At 40.0% G+C, this 22,328-nt stretch overlaps 2 protein-coding genes across 2 annotated transcripts in view; both read left to right on the forward strand.

The window, feature by feature from the left end:
• LOC100710817 (extracellular calcium-sensing receptor-like) overlaps nucleotides 1-22,328 on the forward strand; it is a 31,174-nt gene that overhangs the window by 1,179 nt on the left and 7,667 nt on the right. The window contains exons 4-8 of the mRNA XM_025898437.1: nucleotides 15,668-15,725; nucleotides 16,045-16,342; nucleotides 16,654-17,448; nucleotides 17,624-17,851; nucleotides 18,040-18,163. Coding sequence (XP_025754222.1) covers nucleotides 15,668-15,725; nucleotides 16,045-16,342; nucleotides 16,654-17,448; nucleotides 17,624-17,851; nucleotides 18,040-18,163 — 1,503 coding nt within the window. The remainder of the gene's footprint in view (nucleotides 1-15,667; nucleotides 15,726-16,044; nucleotides 16,343-16,653; nucleotides 17,449-17,623; nucleotides 17,852-18,039; nucleotides 18,164-22,328) is intronic.
• On the forward strand, nucleotides 4,475-5,771 carry LOC100710546 (extracellular calcium-sensing receptor-like). Its single transcript, XM_025898439.1, has one exon. The coding sequence runs from the start codon at nucleotides 4,633-4,635 to the stop codon at nucleotides 5,443-5,445; it is 813 nt and encodes a 270-aa protein (XP_025754224.1). The 5' UTR covers nucleotides 4,475-4,632; the 3' UTR covers nucleotides 5,446-5,771.

Here is a 22,328-nt window from a genome sequence, read left to right on the forward strand (position 1 = left end):
AACAGAGCTGCAAAATGCAAAACTGCCTATTTCTATTTAATAACATATTAATAACCAAACTTAAAAAATAGTCATGACCACCAGGAAACACCTTTGGTTTTTTCTCTTTAATAAGCAGGAATCGAATACCATGATCATTATAACTGAATAAAACAAGCATCAAGAAGTCTGTAATGAAGTGGAAACACTTAGGTAAACTACTAATAATTAAGCTTAAAAGAATAATACATATGAATACATTAGGTCCGCATAGAAGTGTAGAGGACCTTCTTTCACAGCATAGTTTATATATGGATGACAATACATAATATCGTAAAAATATTTGAGGTAGGAAAGGAAGTGGAGCACACTTTTAAAATGTCCAGTACACAAAAATAAGATACCATCTATGTTCTCCTGTTTGTCCAATTCAGGGTTGTGGGGGTCGCAACACCGTAGTTTTGCACTCAATTCATCACTGATTGCCCTCTAACCATCCAAAGATCCAGCCTCTCCTGCAGCAAGTAGCGCCAAGTCGCCCACTTGCACACTGAAAAATTAGAAGTTTGAGAAGAAAAACAATGTTAAACAAGTGTGATGTAATTAGCAATTATTTGAGCAACAATTTCACAGATACAGACTGTCCTATTGAAAAAATGCAGTGTTATCATTTTGTGTATAAAGTAAACACGCCCCTAAATATAACTTAATAATAAACAATAGAATAAGCTAAGGTTTTACTTACCTTCCAGTCCTACAGTAGTAGCTAGAATGTGGGCTTCATTCCAAATATACTGTTATAATCCATTGGTTTATTCAAGCATTGCTCTAAGAAGCAAGCCAAAAAGATGCACTACTTCTTCTTTGTTTTTATCTAGGGCTAAAATACAAAAGGCAGACTCCCAGTGGGCAGCAGTCTGCCACCTACTGGTAGCCAGCTCTTTGTAGGCTGTTTCTATTTATGCTTATTACAGAAAAAACTACCACAGGTGTTTCCAGGTAATCACAACATTCTTAAGTTTGCTTTAATAGTTGATTAATATGTTTTTAAATAGAGAGGCAATTTTGCATTTTGCAATTCTGTTTCCTGCTTATTACACAGAAACCACCACCGGTAATTCAGTAGTTATTAGTTGGAAACTGCCTTGTTACCCTACTATTACCACTCTATTACCGAGCTGTATTTCTACAGTATTACACCTAATTTTTAAGCCCTTATGATTCAATAACATAAATTTCAGCATAACATTACTTTACTGTAATCAATGTTGCTACCATGATATTACTTGGATATTAAGTGGTTATTACTTTGGTAATTGCATGGTAATAATTTAGAAATAACTGCATTACTACTTTGTTTCTGCCTTGTTACCCTACTATTACCACTTTAGTACTGAGCTGTAATAAAACGTACTACGTTATATACCAGCTAGTCCAACCTCGTGCTACTTCTTGCCCCTGCGGGTGGTCTATCCTTCAAGTCCGGGTCCTCTACAGGAGGTGTGGGGCTTGAGGTTCCTGCACAGTATCTTAGCTGTTCCTGGGACTGCGTGCTTCTGGACAGAGATCTCGGATGTTGTTCCTGGGATCTGCTGGAGCCACTAACCTAGCTTGGGAGTCACTGCACCTAGCACTCCGATTACCACTGGGATCACTGTTACCTTCACCCTCCACATCTTTTCGAGCTCTTCTCTGATCCCTTGGTACTTCTCCAGCTTCTCGTGTTCCTTCCAATACAATACAATACAATACAATTTTATTTATAGCACATTTAAAACCAAAGGTAGACCAAAGTGCTTCACAATAATGGAATAAGTCATTGATATAAAACATTAACAAAGTACAAAAACAAGCACCAGTACTAATACTAACAGATGGGAAGCACTAATTAAACCAGGAGTGTGGGCTAAATAAAATAGATCGCCTCAGTTCAGAGATAGGGTCAATTCAAAATCTAAAATATTATCTAGGAGAATCAGGAATAATGCAGTAAAAAGTTAAAATAGATGAGATAAGAGCACTAGCTAGTGGGGAATGCCAAATTAAATAGGTACGTTTTCAACCGTGTTTTGAAAGATTGAATAGAATCCGAGGCATGAATAGTAACACAAAGACTATTTCAGAGGTTCGGTGCAGCTGAGACAAAAGCATGATTGCCCCTGGTCTTCAGGCGGGACCTAGGTTGGACCAAGAGTACTTGACCAGATGATTTTAAGGCTTGACTAGGAGTATACAAGCTAAGAAGGTCGGCAAAGAGACGAGCTGCAGCAGAACAAGCTGAAGTCTATGAAGGTGGACGGATTGAAGAACAAAGTAAAGGGAACTGCAGTAGTCTAATCTGGAAGTCACAAAAGCGTGGATAAGTTTTTCAAGATCGTTACACGGTGTAAAATAATTGGCTTTAGTGATTTGGTGCAATTGATAAAAGCCAGATTTGACTACGGAGGACACTTGTTTATCGAGCTTAAATGAACTGTCCAGGAAAACACCTAGATTGCTTACAGTGTCAGAGAGGGAGCTGGCAAGGGGGCCAAATAGAACGGCTCACTGGTCCCGACGGATATGACTATCAAACACCACGATCTCAGTTTTCTTTTCATTCAAAATAAGAAAAGTGGCCGACAGCCAATCTTTGACCTCTTTCATGCAATCTAACAAGCACTCCAGTGAAGATGACAAATCATCAGTCAATTGAAAATAAATTTGAATGTCGTCAGGTTAGAGATTTTATATTTATCAAAAATAGAGCCCAGAGGTAGCAGGTACAAAAACAACAACAAAGGGCCCAGCACAGACCCCTGGGGCACACCACAACAAAGAGGAGGTAAATAAAATTAAAACAGCGGGGCGACCTGAGTTAGTAATTAAAAGAAGATAAGAACGGGAGTTTGGAGATCGGTCTATAGTTTGCAAGATCATTCTGGTCAAGGCTGTTTTTTTTAGAACAGGTTGCACTATTGTGTGTTTAAAAGCAGTTGGGAGACAGCCCACCAGTAATGATAGGTTCATCAAAGATAGAATATAAGGCCCCATTACATCAAAACCATCCTTAATAATGCAGGAGGGGAGAATGTCATGTACAGAATTTGAATTTCTCAGCTGCTCAATTAATCTCTTGAGGGTGGAAAGTGAGATTGGCTCAAACTGATGAAAAGTCGAGGGGCATCTTAAAGTAGGAAGAGGATTCACCACAGACGGGTGTAAAAGTCAGGCCCTTAACAATAAAATTTTTCTTGTAAAATGATTTAAAAATTGCTCACATAGAGCTGGGGAGGCTAAATCCAACATTCCAGGACAAGGATTGATCAGAGTTAAAGATCTTGAACAGGATTCGGGGATTATGGCTATTAGTCATAATAATATCTGACAGGAAAGCTGCTTTAGCTGTCTTAAAAGAGTCCTACTATATAGAGCGGCTCTTACGTAGAGTGTCAAGGGATACCTGAAGCTTGTCTTTTTTCCACTTCCTCTCAGATGGACGACAGACACGTCGTAAGGCTTGTATAGAGTCATTTAACCAAGGTTGAGATGAAGATCTGGGAGTTTTCAACTTTACAGGGGCCACTGTGTCCTGTGGACAACATAGAATTAACAACATCATCAACCAAGTGGGGTGTATAACATTTAGTGTCTGTGCTATCAGGATAAAAAAAAAAAAAGCAGAGTTAAAAAGGCCACAGAGAAATCAGCCACATACCGTTCCTTCTTCCTGATGTCGCTGTCATTCGGTATCACTATGTCTATCACTACAGCCGTCTTCCTCTGCTTGTCTACCAGGTTGGTTAGCCATCTCCATTTTGTCCGTCTGTATCTGAAAGCCCCACAGGATCTTAACTCATTCTCATTAAGTCATTCTCAAGGGGGTTTCTCCCATTTTGACCTTGGGACTTGCAGGCCATACTCAGCACAGATGTTTCTGTATATTATACTAGCCACTTGGTTATTGTGTTCCATGTATGCCCTGCCAGCTAGCAGCTTGCATCCTGCTGTTATGTTCTGGATTGTCACAGGGGCATCTTTACACAGCCTGCACATGGGGTCTTGCCTGGTGTGATAGACCCCAGCCTCTATAGATCTTGTGCTCAAAGCTTGCTCCTCTGCTGCCATGATTAGTGCCTCTGTACTGTCTTTCAGTCCAGCTTTTTCCTGGACTGGTAGGATTTCTGGATGTCAGCCACTTCCTCTATCTGCCAGCATACATACCGTGCAGGGGCCTATTCGTCCATGATGGTTCCTCCTCTTCCTCCTCTTCCTCCTCTTTCTTGTTAGAATGAAAGGGACATGTTTGATCTTCTAACAGCAAAATTATGTATCTTTTTGCCTGTGTGCTCTCAGGAAAAAATTTTAAAATTATATGCATATTCCTTTATAATGCTAGGGAAAAGTGTACCACATTGATAATCTCTGATGATCACAAAACAGTGTAGTAGTCATTCAATAATAATGTTGTTTTTCAACCTCTAATTCTAAAGCACCAGTAGAATATATCATGGCAGAGGCATAAACAACTTTACTGAGTAAAAGTAACATCTGCTTCAATATTAATTTCCAGATTCTATCACCTGTGTGAGATGTCTACCTGAGTTTTGGTCAAATGAAAGAAGAGATGCCTGTATAAAGAAGGAAGCAGTATTTCTGTCATATGAAGACATTATGGGTGCAATTCTTACGGCAGCATCTTTATTTGGGTCATGCATGACGATTGGTGTGATACTAATTTTCTTCAAGTATAGGAAAACTCCTATTGTGAGAGCAAACAACTCTGAACTGAGCTTCCTGCTGCTCTTCTCCTTAATTCTGTGCTTCCTGTGTTCTCTGACATTCATCGGTCAGCCCTCTGATTGGTCCTGTATGCTGCGACATGTAGCATTTGGCATCACCTTTGTCCTCTGTATCTCTTGTCTTCTGGGAAAAACAATGGTTGTTTTAATGGCCTTCAGAGCTACACGTCCAGGTAGTAATGTTAAAAAATGGTTTGGGCAGACACAGCAGAGACTCTGTGTTACGGCATTCACGCTTATACAAGTGAACATATGTATCATTTGGTTAACAACTTCTCCTCCTTTTCCATTTAAGAATTTTAAGGAAATTAAAGACAAGATCACATTGGAGTGTGCCCTAGGCTCAGCTGTAGGCTTTTGGGCTGTGCTTGGTTATATAGGACTTCTGGCTATTTTATGTTTTATTTTTGCATTTTTAGCTCGAAAACTACCTGACAATTTCAACGAAGCCAAGTTTATCACTTTCAGCATGCTGATATTCTGTGCAGTATGGATTACATTTGTCCCAGCATATGTCAGCTCCCCTGGGAAGTTCAGTGTTGCTGTAGAAATATTTGCTATACTTGCTTCCAGTTTTGGACTGCTAATTTGCATCTTCATACCCAAATGTTATATAATCTTAATGAAACCTGAGAAGAATACAAAGAAATACATGATGGGAAAGAAAGCACCAAATTCACTCTGAAAAATGAATGCGGTAAAATGAGATTTTAATTTGATCATTTTTACATAATTAGTTGGTCACCATCCTGTCAGAATAGAAAGAAGCTGTCAGTAGGATACACTCCAGCTGATACTGTCTTTATAGAAACTACTTCTCCTTTTTGATGTGTCTTCATTACTTACTTTGCAACTTACTTAAACAACAACAACAACAAAAAAAACATACCAAGTGACTGATAGCTAAAGGTTATTGAGTCATTCACACATTCATCATGACATGCATTTATTTTGTTCTGTGAAACTCGGGAAGGTTTTCATTTGAATAACTTGCAAATGCAGATAAAAACAGTGAGAGTATCTATTATTCTCTATCTTGTTTGTTCTCATTTTCAAGAAGACTCTATGTATAACCATAGTTGAATTTTAGTGTGCAGCACATTCTAAAAGATGACAATCGTTGCATTGCGTTGTCCATGTACCGTATTTTTCGGACTGTAAGGCGCACTGTCGATGAGCGGGTCTGTTTTCATACGTAAGGCGCACCGCATTAAGCGAAACAAAGCAGTCAGATAAGTCAGATAAGATGAAGAGTTTATCAAATACTTTAAAAAAGAATGGACTCTATATTTAGGCTATAATGACATTACTGGAACATCAGCATCTGTCCTCTGGGAAGCAGGGAAAGCTGTGATGAGAGGTAAAATATTTTCTTTCTCATCACATAAGAAGAAAGAAGAAAACAAAAATATTCAGGAATTAGAAAAAAACATCAAATCCTTACAAAAAGCCTATGTGTCCCACCAAGATCAAGAAATATTGAACAAATACGCAAAGCAAAACTTGAATTAAATGAAATTATTAATAAAAAGACACAATTCTTAGTACAAAGACTTCGCCTCCCAAATTTTGAACACGGTAACAAATCCGGACAATTTCTAGTTAACCAGTTAAAAAACAACCATATGTGGTCTTAAAGATTTATCTGGGAACACAATATATGACCTTAAAAAAATAAACAAAATTTTTAGGGATTTCTATGAAACTTTATATACACCACAAATAAACCCATCTAAAAACGAAATTGATCAATTTCTCGACAACGTAACTCTTCCAAAATTATTAGATACCCAAGCAATGGCACTGGATTCGCCACTGACGCCAGGTGAACTCCAGGAAGCCCTGATAAGTATGCCCAATAATAAGGCTCCAGGTCCAGACGGCTTTCCAGCAGAATTTTACAAAGAATTCTGGACGATTCTGGCACCAATTTTTCACAGAATGTTGCAGGAAATCAAAGAAAATGGCAGACTACCACCAAATATGAACTCTGCAAATATTAGTCTCTTACTAAAACCAGGCAAAAGACCCTGTATTTCCTTCAAGCTATCGTCCAATATCCCTTATTAATGTAGACCTCAAAATAATCTGCAAAGCTCTCTCAAAGAGATTAGAGAAAATAACCCCCCTTTTAATTCATCCTGACCAAACTGGTTTCATAAAAGGTAGGTACTCATCAACAAATACATGTAGACTACTTAATTTAATAGACTACTCGTGCAGTAAAAATATTGAAACCATAATATTGTCTCTTGATGCAGGAAAGGCGTTTGACAGAGTTAACTGGAAATTTTTATTTGCTACTTTACACAAATTTGGTTTTGGAAACTCTTTCGTAAGCTGGTTAAAATTATTATATAATTCCCCAACAGCTTGTGTAAGAACAAATGACCAAATACCTCCAACTTCTGTCTCCTAAGGGGCACAATGCAGGGATGCCCACTCTCCCCTTCACTGTTTGCAATTTTTATTGAGCCACTAGCAGCAGCAATTAGACAGGCTACAACAATTAAGGGCATAAAATGTAAGAATGTAGAACATAAAATTAGCCTTTATGCAGATGATGTGTTGCTTTTTCTCCAAAACTCAAAAACCAGTCTCTCTGGGGTAATTGCATTGATAAACTCTTCCTCAAGAGTCTCAGATTATTCAATTAACTGGTCAAAATCTACAGTTCTTCCGATTAATTGCTCCTTCCATAATCCTTCATCTACCCAACTACAATCTGGAAATATTAAATATTTAGGTATCAATATCTCTCCTAAATTTGCAGAATTAACTAAATTAAACCACATCCCACTTTTAAAGACAATAGAAGGCGATCTCGCTAGATGGAAATCTCTACCCATATCACTCATGGGAAGGGTCATCGCTATAAAAATGATGGATTTGCCAAAAATAAGCTATTTATTTTCAATGATCCCAAGTAAGCCATCACAAGATTGGTTCAGATCTCTAGACTAGTATATGTTAAAATTAAAGAGAAACCCCCGCGTATCAGCTTAAAAACATTACAAAGGACCAAGGATAAAGTAGGACTAGATCTGCCTAACTTCAATCACTACTTTTTAGCCAACAGGCTTCAGTTCATCTCTGGATGGTTAAAACACACCTTCTTAAATGAACCCTGGATAGATGTAGAACAGGCACTATGTAATAATCTAGAAATTTCAGACCTACCGTTTTTCAGCTCAAACATCAAACAACATGAATGCTTTAAAAGCATCAACATCAGCTCTTCTCTAACAGCATGGTGGGAGTTTCTAAAAATAACAGAGTCTTCATTAATCCCATGCAAACGTACACCTATCTGGAACAATCTGGACATACTACAAAACAATAATATGATCAACTTTCAAGATTGGAGTTGTAAAGTAATTAAATACTTGGAACAAATATTAGAATGAACAGAATTTATTCCATTTGACAGACTAGTTACACAATATACACAATATACAGAACACTTTCTAAAATAGATGAATCAATATCCCTTTGTATTGCAAAATGGGAAGTGGATTTATCGATCAGCTTAGACCAAAACCTTTGGTCTCAGATATGCTTAAAAACCTTCCAATGGATCAGAAATCCCAATTAAGTGCAAATCCCAATTTGCACTTAATACAATGCAAAATATTACCTAGAGTGCACTGTACTGGTCATAGGATGTTCAAGATGGGCTATACGTCTTCTAACAACTGCTCACGCTGTCAAGAAAATACACCGGACAATTATATCCATGCTCTTTGGTTCTGTCCACCAGTTCAGAAGTTTTGGCATGAGATATGTGAAGACTTATCAAAGTGTCTTAAATGTAACATTACAGCCTCCCCTTTAGTGTGCTTGCTGGCCAACTTGGATGAGGTCACTACAGAAATAAACACAGCGCATATTGTTTTTATGGCCCTATGCATTGCCAAGAAAATGGTCCTCATTAACTGGAAAAATAAAAATAATCTTAATTCTAACCAATATAAAAACCATCTAATAGATCACATTAGTCTTGATACAGCCTCTGCCATCACATTTGAGCAATCCCTCTGGGCTCCTTTGATCGGCTTCATCACCTAGTGGGGGTGGGGGTTCATGGTTTGGTCCTGCCTTCGCTATTGTGGTTGATATGGGGATAGGGATGGCCTTAGGGCATCTGGGGATTCCCTAGGGACGTTTTCCCTGGAGGACCTAATGCGGAGGTTGTGGTCATGACCTGGTTAGGGGCTCTGGTGGCTCTTAGACAGTGTTTTCCTTGTGGCTGCGTACAGCGGAGATGGGGGAGGGTTTGTGCTGGCGGATGCTGGTTACTGGCCTGGTAGCCTGGCTGCCCCAGGGTGGGTCCGGGACGGGTGTGGAGGCTTGAGGGTCTGGGTGTGCTCCACCCCCGAGCTGGGGCTCTGGCTGGGCCTTGGGGCCTTGGGTCCTGGTTGTTCTGTCGCCGGGGTGGTGGGCGGGTGGGTGCATGGGGGCTCAGCCCCGGTGCGGGGGACCTCTGGTGCATCGGCCCAACTGCAGGGCTCTCTAACTGGTGGGGAGGATGTTACATCTTTGCAGGAGGTCTCCTCTCTACAGGAGCTCACTCTGCAGGTGGGGGAGAGATATTGGAGAGGTGGAGAATGACTCAACCTGGGTGTCTATTGTCTTGTGTAGTCTGGGAGAAGACTGGATGATGGGGTGGTTGCAGTTTTCTCTGTTGTGGGGTCGGGTGGGCTGCCCCGGACTCTGTGGGGCAGGGTGGTGCTGCTGCTGCGGGCCCCGGTCCAGATGGGCCTGGGCCCCTTTGCCCTGGTGGGTTCCAGAGTGTGGGGGTGCCTACTGGGGTCAGCGGGAGAGCTGGCCCAGGGAGGGGCCACTTGCCCCTCCCTTTCTTCCCTCCCCATCCTCAGCTGCCTCCCTCTTCCTGCTCCACCACACCCACACACACGCAGGGCTTGGGGTGCAGGTGTGTCACCAGGGTGCAGGGGAGGCACTCCCCCTCTGTTCCCTTCTGGCCGCCTGTGCCTCAATTTTATTCTGCAACCTAGACATCCACATTATTCATACTCTCATAACACATACATATAGAGCCTTGGGGGTGGGCACGTTATACAGCGTCCAGAGGATGGTCTGTGTATTCAAACCCACTTCTGGCGCTGGTGCCCTATCCTCAATTTTAAATGCATGTAGACACTGAGGGTTTTCAGGAGGAGCCGTGCTGCTCTCTGGCAAGAAGCACCATGCCCTCCTGTGTTTTAAATGCACTTTAGAACAGCACACAGCAACACTACATATGAGCGGGGGGAGGAAGGTTTGGGGTCTTCACTCACCCCCGTTCTGTTAACTGTCGGGGCTGGGGGGCTGGGAGGAGGTGCTGGCCGTCGGATTGGGGTCTGGGATGCCGGGCCTCCCTGCTACTGCAGATAAGGAGGCGGTCTGCTTTCCTCCACCCCAGAGAGAAGGGTTACATCTCCTGGGTCCGGGTACGGTTTGCCCCTCTGGGGGCAGGGGTACCCGGACCTGGGATATAGAGTATGTTTCGGGAGTGTGAATGTGTGTACAGTGTCTATTTGTGTCTGTCTCCACGTCGGGTGAGTGCCAAGTGTAAATGCCGGTAAAGCCACTTTACTTGGACTTTTATTTTGAAGAGTACCTTGGCACTTCCTCTTTTATTGTGTCAGACTTCCTGTTCTGTTCTCAGTGAAACAACACAAACACTTTGCTTCTGAGTGAGTAAAAACCTTTATTTTTTGAAAATACTCATGCAAAACTATGTATTTTATATACCTGTCACATGCTATAGCTTGGAAAGTTTACACAATGTGGTTGAATTCGTTTTTTGGGGGTTTTTTTGTATATGCATGTCATTTGTTTGTGGTGTGGAAAGACTGGCTAAGAGATGTGCATGGAGGAGGTTGCTAGCAGGGTCAGCATGATTAGCACCCTTGGAAGCAGAAAGAGGTTGGTTTAATGATTGCAAATAATTGTTTATGTATTTAAGAGACAGAAAGGTTGTCATTAATTCATTTTAATAAATGCTGTAACATAAATTGTTTAAAAGCTATTGATTTATGTCAATGTCACGATTTGAGTTCATCAAAATAATTTTCTATACAGTAAAATGTGAATATTTCTGCACTTTCTACTTAAATGTTATAATGGCATTTGTTTGTGCATCTTTATAGTTTTCACGGTGCCATGTTGTCGGTGGTTTAAAGAGGAGAGAATAAAGTTGCATCAGTCGAAGCTCTCTGCATTATGAGTGGTAATTCCAAGTGGGCAGCTACACCGAGTATTTGTTTGTGTATATGGGGGTGGGAATGCACGTTTGTGTCTCCGTGCGCCTGTTCGTCTGTGTCTATATGTCAGCTTGGGTCTTACACTTCAACTCTCTGGGAACATCTCAGGCTCTCCAAGGTATGGAGGCCTATCTCCCCTCACACTCCCTGCCAGTGGCTGATGCCCTCAGACGTTGGTGTGTTGGTGGTTCTTGGTGTCTGGGGCTGGGCGCTCATGTATGTACCGACTCACTCCAGGTGGCCGATTGGCGGGGCCTGGCGCCTGTGGCCAGGCTGGGCCCCTTCCGGGGGTGGGGTGCCTGAGGGCCTCTGCTCCGTGGCTGCTGGGTGACCTCTCGTTTGGGGCTCTCCTCAGCTCTTCCCAGGAGGGTGGCACGGTTGCCCCCCGGTGGTCCTTCTTGGGTCCTCATATTCTGGGGCCTCTGGATGTCTGGGGCCTGGATCTCCTCCATACCTGTTTCATGCCCTGGGGGACGGGGCTATGGCTCCCCACACTCCCTAGCAGATCATTACATGGAGAAACCTTTTGAATACAAGCGTGCCGATCTGCACAGGTGTGCACACAGGTGTACACACGGGTTTTCACAAACACAAGCTACACCTTTCTTGGCTGCTACCTCAAAGCACATTGTGCGCTGTCGATCTTGCGTACTGCACAATAACATGTAATATTTAGTATCTGCTGTTATCTACTGTTAGCTAGTTTATTGTGATGGTGTTGTATTTATTATGTTGCTCTTTTTTGTTTGTTTTCACGTCTGTTTTTTCTTATCCCCATACAGGTTATCCAGGTGTTTTGTTTGTTTTTCTTTCTTTTTTTTTTTTTTCTCTCTTCCCCCCTTTCTCACCATCTCTTCTCTCCTCTATTTTTCTTTCTCTCCCTCTCTTTCTTTCATTTTTTCTCCCTGTCCTATCCCCCAGTCATGTCTGTCCCGTCTGTAACAACCAAAAAATCTAGTCAAACAAATGGACCAATATGGCAAGGCCATGATGATCCAATTGGTAAAGTATATCCGCTTGGCATCTTTCTTGGCCTTCAGACAACAATTCTGATGGCTAAAGATCCAAACGGGACAGGCAAAAAAACAAAAAACAAAAAAACAGTCAGATAAGTCAAACTTTACTCAAGTCATTCTTCTTGCTTCCTCCACTTCCGTACCATTGACTCAATAATGTTGAATTCTCTCGCAGCTGCTCTATTCCCATGTTGTTACAGTATATTAATGACTAGCCTCGTATTGTCGATGGGTTATCTGAGTTGTTCTCGTGACAGAAGTTTGGTCTGTTTTCAGCATCCTGTCATGCGATTGCATTTGTCCCTAACCATCAGGAACCTTCATGTTAACTTTTATTGAGTGGAAAACAGTTAGCATTCATCCTCCAGCTTCACTGTTCTAATGTTATGCTAACATAACTGTGTCACTAGCGATCACGTAGCACATCATTATAAACCAGCTAGTCCAACTTCATTAACCCTACAAACGTCACTGCTGTTTAGTTTTCTGTACATTTATGTTGGAAGTGATAGCAGAGCTGTACATTTTAATTTTTTCACAAATCTCAGACCATGGAATATCATGTTTAGATGGAAACTAGCGAGCTAAATTCCTTCTAACTTCTAACTCTGTTAAATTTAATAAATTCTGTTTTCATGGATGCCTGGATGTTAAAATTAATTGTTACACCTGGTAAAACAGCAACACGGATCATTTTATTAAAGATGAAAGAATTTAGACAGTTTTTAACTCTCAGTGATGCCGCATTGTTCGTTTGACTTTGGGACCTGAAGCGATGTTTGGACCCGGATTACTCCGCGATGTTCCTGACTACAGTAGCCGTAATGCTCCGACAATCCATCAACCGGTGCGCCTTTGTAACTTATCAAAGTCATACTTAAACATTTTTGACAGATTTTTTAGCGCCGTGTACCACATAAAATCAGTTCGAGGTCAGTAAGCACAACCAGAATTCATACATAATGCGCACCAGATTATAAGTTGCACTGTTGATTTTTGAGAGAAGGATTTATAGTCCGCTCAAAGAGCAGCTACACACAGACAGTGTTGGGAAGGTTACTTTTAAAATGTATTCCATTACAGAATACTGAATACATGCCCCAAAATGTATTCTGTAACGTATTCCGTTACGTTACTCAATGAGAGTAACGTATTCTGAATACTTTGGATTACTTAATATATTATCGTGCTGTTTACAACTACGTGAATGTACTATTGCTGTGATTTATTACTGTTACTGAAGGTCCGCGGCTCCGAACCGTAGTAAAGGGACCTCTGGCTAATACGGTGGGTTCCGTGTCGGGCTGGTAGCCGAAAACTAGCTTTACTTTGTTGTCTGGGTCAACTTTGCTTGCCAGAGACAGAGAGAGGCGTTGAAAGGCTGCTCCAACGGAACTTATTTATACGAACACAGTGTACAGTTCAGTCTTAATAGCTTACTTACAGCTGGGCTCGTCAGGCACTCTTCTTGGCTGCAGTGGTTATTATTATATTTACATGCTTCCAGCTCCCGTTTTTGCTCCGTGACAGCTCGGACTTTTCCTTTCTCTCCCTCCCTCGCTCACAGACACATAACGGGTATGGTAGTCCATTCTCGCTGCAGCACGGACTACACTGCCCATGAGGCTACATTCTTTAGGGCCATGCCTGTAGCATTCTGCCTTTTAGCTTAGCACAACAACAACAACAACAAAGCGCTCTCTCACCCAGGAAACACGCAGAGAGAGAGCGCGTCGCCCTGTAACCATGGCAACCGTAACGCTGCCGCCTGGAACAACATTACGTAGCTGTCAAACAAACCCAAACAGTCCTGACCCGCGACAATATGAAACAGGGAAGTACCGCCGTGTAATCCATTTATTTCAACAAAGTAACTGTATTCTGAATACCACCTTTTTAAACGGTAACTGTAACGGAATACAGTTACTCATATTTTGTATTCTAAATACGTAACGGCGGTACATGTATTCCGTTACTCCCCAACACTGCACACAGATACACAGAAAATGAAATCAGGAAAGTTTTTCTTTTTTCTCTTAACATATTGGTAACAGCAATAACAGTCAAGCTCTTCTTTGGTATAGAATTACAACAAAATATAATATATGGTACTTTAGAACATGAGTTCTTAGTGTAAAAATTTTTTACAGTGAATAAAAAAAATTCTGTTGGTGTTGAAAATCTAAAATACCTCTAAACTGCTGATCATATACTGTTGCCTTTGTGCTGTGTTAGCTCTTCATCTCACATCTGGTACATTGTTGCTGATGCTGAATGGAATCTGTCTCCCAAGTTGAACCAGTGGTTCACCGGACCAACAGGCTAAAGCCAGATTAGATTTTTCCTCACTAGATCAGTATACAGACCAAGCTGGCAGAGCAGATGTCCATAGGATGCAATCAGCAATATTTTATGCGATAAAATGCTACTCATCCAAAAGCATAACTGGTCATTTTACAGAGTAACCAGAAAGTATTGAGTAATATAACAAATAACTTTAGCCTAGGAGTGTGTAACATACTGTTTTACTTAAATGTAACACATAATGCGCAATACATTACTGTTCTTGAGTACTGACCCCCACACTGGTGTAAACTGGTTGGAAGTGCTTGGTTACTCACTGAATGTTAAGGACATCTGCATGTCCTACATGACATGACTCAACGGCAAACACAGAGGGGACAGTGTCAGCTTCAACTTGTGGGTCTGTTGAACCACTGATGGAACTGACTCAAGCAAGTACTTATCCACACAACTGTCATTTACAAAGTGATCTACAAACCCAAGCATTAGGGCCCACAGGTGGATTACCCCATTTCAGTGAACGAGCAAAAGGTGTAACACCAAACAACCAGCCAAGTGACATCAGGTTCTGTACTGATTCAAGATGGTGCCACACATGCTGTAAAATCTTTAAACTCTTATTTCTTAAACCACACTTCAAAAACATTGTTAAATCCATGACACTTTCTTAGAGTAGGGTTCAATGGTGTAAATTTTCCTTAGCATGTCATGTAAACATAAGACTGAATTAGTATCAGACTGATGACATATCTTAATATCACGTCTATGCGTCACAGATGTGAAAGTGTCAGTGAATGGATGACTGTAACTTGTTGCATAAAACTCTAAGAGTGCTGTAAAAAAGTACTCTGTAAAAGTACTGTATTGGAAAAATATTTTTTCTACATATTCATTTGTAATGAATTGTGCTTTGCATTGTTAATTCATATTTAAATGAACCTGTGTATATCCTTATTTTACATATATGAACCCACATTAAATGGCAAATTTGAGTGTCTCCCTCATTTTGTTGAATCTGTACATCTACTGGGAATAAACTCTCTTTATTCGATTTTTATTTATGCCGCACCAAAAGGTATAAATACCAGTATGAGTACATCATCGTCATTGCAGTACTTTAATGCTACTAAGGTTTTAGCTTAAGAAATGACATCAACACAAAGATGGCCAGAAAAAGGATGGGCACTTCTGCAACTGCTGTTAGTGGCATCTGCCTCTCATGCTGAGGAGCCAGTGTGCAGGCGTAGAGGAGATCCTGAGAACCTGCTGCTATTTAAAGATGGAGATATTATACTGGGTGGGGTGTTCTCCTTTCACACAGGCTGGAAAGACAGAAAAGATTCCTACATGAACAAACCTCTGCCACTACAATGTACCAGGTAAATGACACACTACAAATCCATTTACATCTAGGGAATCTGTTTGGAATCAAAAGAAGAGTAAAATACATTTTGATTTTCTCAGTTGTTTAAATTCCTTTCGTCAGTGTTTTTCTAATATTTCTACATAACTTTGCGCTGTCCATTTTCTGTTGTAACAAAACAAATTTCCCACGTCTGGGACTAATAAAGGATATCTTATCATAAATGTTTTCATGAGAAATGCTTTTGTTTCTATGTAAACATTTATCCATAAATATTTGTGTCTGTTTTAAGGAACACAATGCAATGCAAATTATTCATAATTGTCTCAATTAAGTTTAAATTTCAGAGATTTGCAGTTTGCCCAGGCTATGCTTTTTGCCATTGAGGAAATTAATAACAGTACAGACCTACTACCAGGAATCTCTGTGGGCTATAAAATCTATGACATTTGTGGATCTGATGCCAGAAGCATTGGAGCTACACTGGCTTTAGCTAATGGTAATGAAATTGTGTCTGTACCGTCAAAGGCACCATGTACCAGACCTGCACATGTGCAGGCCATTATAGGAGCGACCTCTTCTTCTAAAAGCATAGCAGTATCTACTGTCACCGGACCTTTTTTTATACCAGTGGTGGGTATTTTACATATCTAATCTTTTTTTTTTAAATCTTTGAATACTTTTAAAAAATATTTTATTTTCTTAGATCAAAGCTTTGCCTGGTACATTTTATGTACCAGTACTAAGTAGAATTGCTATGTTTGTATCTATGCTTCACAGATGCTAAAAATAAAATATTTGAATATTTTATTTTAAAATGAAATATTCAAATATAAATATTCAAATGTTTTAAAATAAAATATTTGAATATTTTATTTTTAATAGTTTCATCTTTCCTCATCGTCTGTCTTTTTCATATATAAGGTTTTCATTTTTAATTCTAGATCAGCTACTTTGCCACATGTGCTTGTCTCAGTGACAAAACCAAGTACCCATCCTTCCTCAGAACAATACCCAGTGACTACTACCAGAGCAGAGCCCTGGCACATTTGGTCAAGCATTTTGGATGGACTTGGGTTGGAGCTATCAGATCCAATGATGATTATGGAAATAAAGGCATGGCCACATTCACTGAAACTGCACAGCAACTGGGCATCTGTCTGGAGTATTCGGTACCTTTCTTTAGAACAGATCCATCTGCCAAAATACAAAGGATAATTGACATTATAAAGGCTTCAACCTCCAAAGTTATTGTTACATTCCTTGCCCGTGCAGATTTTCATGTGCTGATACATGAGTTTTCATACCATAACTTGTCTGGTTATCAGTGGGTAGGCAGTGAGACTTGGATATTTGATTCACAAACTGCAGAAATGGATATACATCACATACTGGATGGTTCCATTGGTCTTTCCATTCCCAAAGCACATGTCACTGGCCTGAGAGAGTTTATACTGAATGAGAAGCCACTGAATTCATCAAATAATGAACTGTTTATTGAGTTCTGGGAGACATTATTTAACTGTAAATTTACGCAGTCAACGCCATCATCAGACATTCAGAGAGAGTGTACTGGACACGAAGATGTGACTGGAGTTCAAAATAGCTTCATTGACATGTCTCTCATGCCTCTCTTTAACAATGTCTACAAAGGAGTGTATGCAGTGGCCCATGCACTTCACAACATCCTCAGCTGTAATAAAACATGTAACAAAAGTGTGCAGCTAGATCCATTCATGGTGAGCTTTTTTACTAATTTACATCACAGTGTTCACATTAAGATACATTATTGAAAAGATCTTTTAGTTAAAAATATTTACAAAAACTTCATTTTCCAGTTCTTTTGTATTCTTCAGTCAGTAGGTGTGCAAAATCTTTGCCATGCAATGAATTGAGTCATAACATATTTCTTAGGTTCTGCAACACATACGAAAGATCCATTTCACAACAAAGGAAGGAGATGAGGTTTACTTTAATGAGAATGGAGATCCAGCAGCAAAGTATGAAATTATAAACTGGCAGCCACGAGAAAATGGCATTATGGAGTTTGTCACAGTTGGTCTTTATGATCCATCATTAGTTCCAGAAAAACAGCTAAATCTGCAAAACAAGTCTTTAATTTGGGCAAGAAACTCAAAGCAGGTAAGCTATCATACAATTTCAGTGTTTTTATGCTTTTGGTCTATTTTTTTAATTTTAAACATAGGTACTTAATTTGTTTATTTTGGTTTTGATGCTTCAATGTTAAGAGGTTTTTTTTGACTGAGAACATCATAGAGACATTGTTTTTGTCAATGTCTACTCACAGTTAAATGTTCTTGATCATGCAGGTGCCTGTGTCAGTTTGCAGTGAGAAATGTCCCCCAGGAACACGCAAGGTTCTCCAGAAAGGAAGGCCTGTTTGCTGCTATGACTGTATAAGATGTGCAGAGGGAGAAATCAGCAACATTACAGGTGTGGTGATATTTCATTTTAACTTTGGTGCATTGCAAAGCAAGACCATACGAGAGCTATTTAATCATTTTGATGAATGCTTTTATGCAGAGATAATCTCCATCTAGATTGCCTGATTGAAATATTTGAAAATATTTAACTCATTGCCACAGATTAGTATACATGCCTGCACTTTCTATGACATCTTGGTTATAATGTTATAACCACTTATCATCAAAGTAATATCATGGTTGCAACAGTGGTTATAGTTAAGAAATATTGAACTAAAATTAATGTTATTGGACTAGCGAAACAACGCAGAAACAAATATGTAATAATGTGGCAATTTCTAAGTTACTACCACTCAATTACTTGTGAAAAAGTCTGTGTAATAAGCAGGAAACAGAGCTGCAAAATGCAAAACTGCCTATTTCTATTTAATAACAAATGAATAACCAAACTTAAAAAAATAGTGATGACCACCAGGAAACACCTTTGGCATTTTCTGCTTAATAAGCAGGAATTCTGGACAACCCTGGCAACAATTTTTTACAGAATGCTACAGGAAATCAAGGAAAATGGCAGATTACCACCAAATATGAATACTGCAAATATTAGTCTCTTACTAAAACCAGGCAAAGACCCTATATTTCCCTCAAGCTATCGTGCAATATCCCTTATAAATATAGACCTCAAAATAATCTGCAAAGCTCGCTCAATGAGATTAGAGAAAATAACCCCCCTTTTAATTCATCCTGACCAAACTGGTTTCATAAAAGGCAGGCACTCATCAACAAATACGCGTAGATTATTTAATTTAAAAGACTACTCATGCAGTAAAAACACTGAAACCATAATATTGTCTCTTGATGCAGAAAAGGTGTTTGACAGAGTTAACTGGAAATTTCTATTTGCAACCTTACACAAATTTGGTTTTGGAAACTCTTTCATAAGCTGGTTAAAATTATTATATAATTCCCCAACAGCTTGTGTAAGAACAAATGACCAAATACCTCCAGCTTCTGTCTCCAGAGGGGCACAAGGCAGGGATGCCCACTCTCCCCTTCATTGTTTACAATTTTTATTGAGCCACTAGCAGCAGCAATTAGACAGGCTACAACAATTAAGGGCATAAAGTGTAAGAATGTAGAACATAAAATTAGCCTTTATGCAGATGATGTGTTGCTTTTTCTCCAAAACTCAAAAACCAGTCTCTCTGGGGTAATTGCGTTGATAAACTCTTTCTCAAGAGTCTCAGATTATTCAATTAACTGGTCAAAATCTACAGTTCTTCCAATTAATTGCTCTGTCCATAATTCTTCATCTACCCCACTGTAATCTGGAAATATTAAATATTTAGGTATCAATATCTCTCCTAAGCTTGCAGAATTAACTAAATTAAACCACATCCCACTTTTAAAGACAGTAGAAGGCAATCTGGCTAGATGGAAATCTCTACCCATATCACTCATGGGAAGGGTCGCCGCTATAAAAATGATGATCTTGCCAAAAATAAGCTATTTATTTTCAATGATCCCGAGTAAGCCATCACAAGATTGGTTCAGATTTCTAGACTAGTATATGTCTAAATTAAAGAGAAACCCCCGCGTATCAGCTTAAAAACATTACAAAGGACCAAGGATAAAGTAGGACTAGATCTGCCTAACTTCAATCACTACTCTTTAGCCAACAGGCTTCAATTCATCTCAAGATGGTTAAAACACACCTTCTTAGATAAACCCTGGATAGATGTAGAACAGGCACTATCTAATAATCTAGAAATTTCAGACCTACCATTTATCAGCTCAAACATCAAACGACATGAATGCTTTAAAAGCATCAACATCAGCTCTTCTCTAACAGCATGGTGGGAGCTTCTAAAAATGAAACTTGTCTTCATTAATCCCTTGCAAATGTACACCTATCTGGAACAATCCGGACATATTACAAAACAATAATATGATCAACTTCCCAGATTGGAGTTATACAGGAATTAAATACTTGGAACATATACTGGAAGGAACAGACTGTATTTCTTTTTACACACTAGTTATACAATATGGGATCAACAAGAAAAGATTTTTGGAATATCAACAAATTAAATCCATAGTAAAAAACAAATTTAAGCCTAGTGAAGCTGAATTACAAAGACCACAAAGTGTGGTTAAAGTTTTTACTCTAAGACCCCCCAAATTATTGTCTAAAATATACATAACACTTTCTAAAATAGATGAATCAATATCTCTTCCTATTGAAAAATGGGAAGTGGATTTATCGATCAGCTTAGACCAAAACTTTTGGTCTCAGATATGCTTAAAAACCTTTAAATGGATCAGAAATCCCAATTTGCAATTAATACAATACGAAATACTACCTAGAGTGCACTATACCGGTCATTGGATGTTCAGGATGGGCTTTGCGTCTTCTAACAACTGGTCACACTGTCAAGGCAATACACCGAACAATACATCCACGCTCTTTGGTTCTGTCCACCAGTTCAAAAGTTTTGGCACGGGACATGTGAAGACTTATGAAAGTGTCTGAAATTTAATATTCCAGCCTCCCCTTTAGTGTGTTTGCTGGGCAACTTGGATGAGGTCACTACAGAAATAAACACAGCCCACATTGTTTTTATGGCCTTTTGCATTGCCAAGAAAATGGTCCTCATTAACTGGAAAAATAAAAATAATCTTAATTCTAACCAATATAAAAACCATCTAATAGATCACATTAGTCTTGATACAGCCTCTGCCACCACATTTGATCAATCCCTCTGGGCTCCTTTGATCGGCTTCATCACCTAGTGGGGGTGGTGGGTCATGGTTTGGTCCTGCCTTCGCTATTGTGGTTGATATGGGGGTAGAAACTGGCTTAGGGCAGCTGAGGATTCCCTAGGGACGTTTTCCCTGGAGGGCCTAACCTGGGGGTAGTTTGGGGTCTTCACTCACCCCCGTTCTCTGTTAACCGTCGGGGCGGGGGGCTGGGAGGTTGTGTTGGCCGTCAGATTGGGGTCTGGGATGCGGGGCCTCCCTGCTACTGCAGATAAGGGGGCGGACTGCTTGCCTCCACCCCAGGGAAAAGGGTTATATCTCCTGGGTCTAGGTACGGTTTGCCCCTCTGGGGGTGAGGGTACCTGGACCTGGGATATAGAGTATGTTTGGGGAGTGTGATTGTGTGTACAGTGTCTATTTGTGTCTGTCTCCACGTTGGGTGAGGGCTGAGTATTTGTTTATTTGTATATGGGGGTGGGAATGCACGTATGTGTCTGTGTGCGCCTGTTCATCTGTTTCTATATGTCAGGTCGGGTCTTAGACTCCACCTCTCTGGGAACATCTCAGGCTCTCCAAGGTATGGAGGCCTATCTCCCTTCACAACACGACCTGCCAGTGGCTGATGCCCTCAGACGTCGGTGCGTTGGTGGTTCTTGGTGTCTGGGGCATCTTTTTTGGCCTTACAACAACAATTCTGATGGCTAAAGATCCAAATGGGACAGGGGGGAATAAGCAGGAATTGAATAGGCAAGGTAAGGCAAGGCAAGTTTATTCATATAGCACAATTCAACAACAAGGTGATTCAAAGTGCTTTACAGAGATATTAAAAACAAAAACAAATAAAAAGCATGATTTAAATTTGATTAAAACAAACAAACAAAGAAACAAACAAAACAGTATATAAAATCAAAAATCAGAACAGTAGATAAAATCAGAACAGTAGATAAAATCAGTAGTTAAAATGTAGGTTTTGAAACTTAAGCTTAAGTGCGGATTTGGTGCTTTATTCAAATGCAGCTGAGAATAAGTGAGTCTTCAACCTGGATTTAAATAAACTGAGTGTTTCAGCTGATCTGAGACTTTCTGGGAGTTTGTTCCAGATATATGGAGCATAAAAGCTGAATGCAGCTTCTCCGTGTCTGGTTCTGACTCTGGGAATTGATAAAAGACCGGATCCAGATGACCTGAGGGATCTGGAAGGTTCATACTGGGTCAGGAGGTCACTGATGTATTTTGGCCCTAAACCATTTAGAGCTTTATAGACCAGCATCAGAACTTTAAAGTCTATCCTCTGACGGACAGGCAGCCAGTGTAAAGACCTCAGAGCTGGACTGATGTGGTCCACTTTTTTGGTCTTAGTGAGGACTCTAGCAGCAGAGTTCTGAATGAGCTGTAGTTGTCTGACTGATTTTTTA

This window comes from Oreochromis niloticus, linkage group LG14 (assembly GCF_001858045.2).
Source record: "Oreochromis niloticus isolate F11D_XX linkage group LG14, O_niloticus_UMD_NMBU, whole genome shotgun sequence".
Taxonomy (NCBI): Eukaryota; Metazoa; Chordata; class Actinopteri; order Cichliformes; family Cichlidae; genus Oreochromis; species Oreochromis niloticus.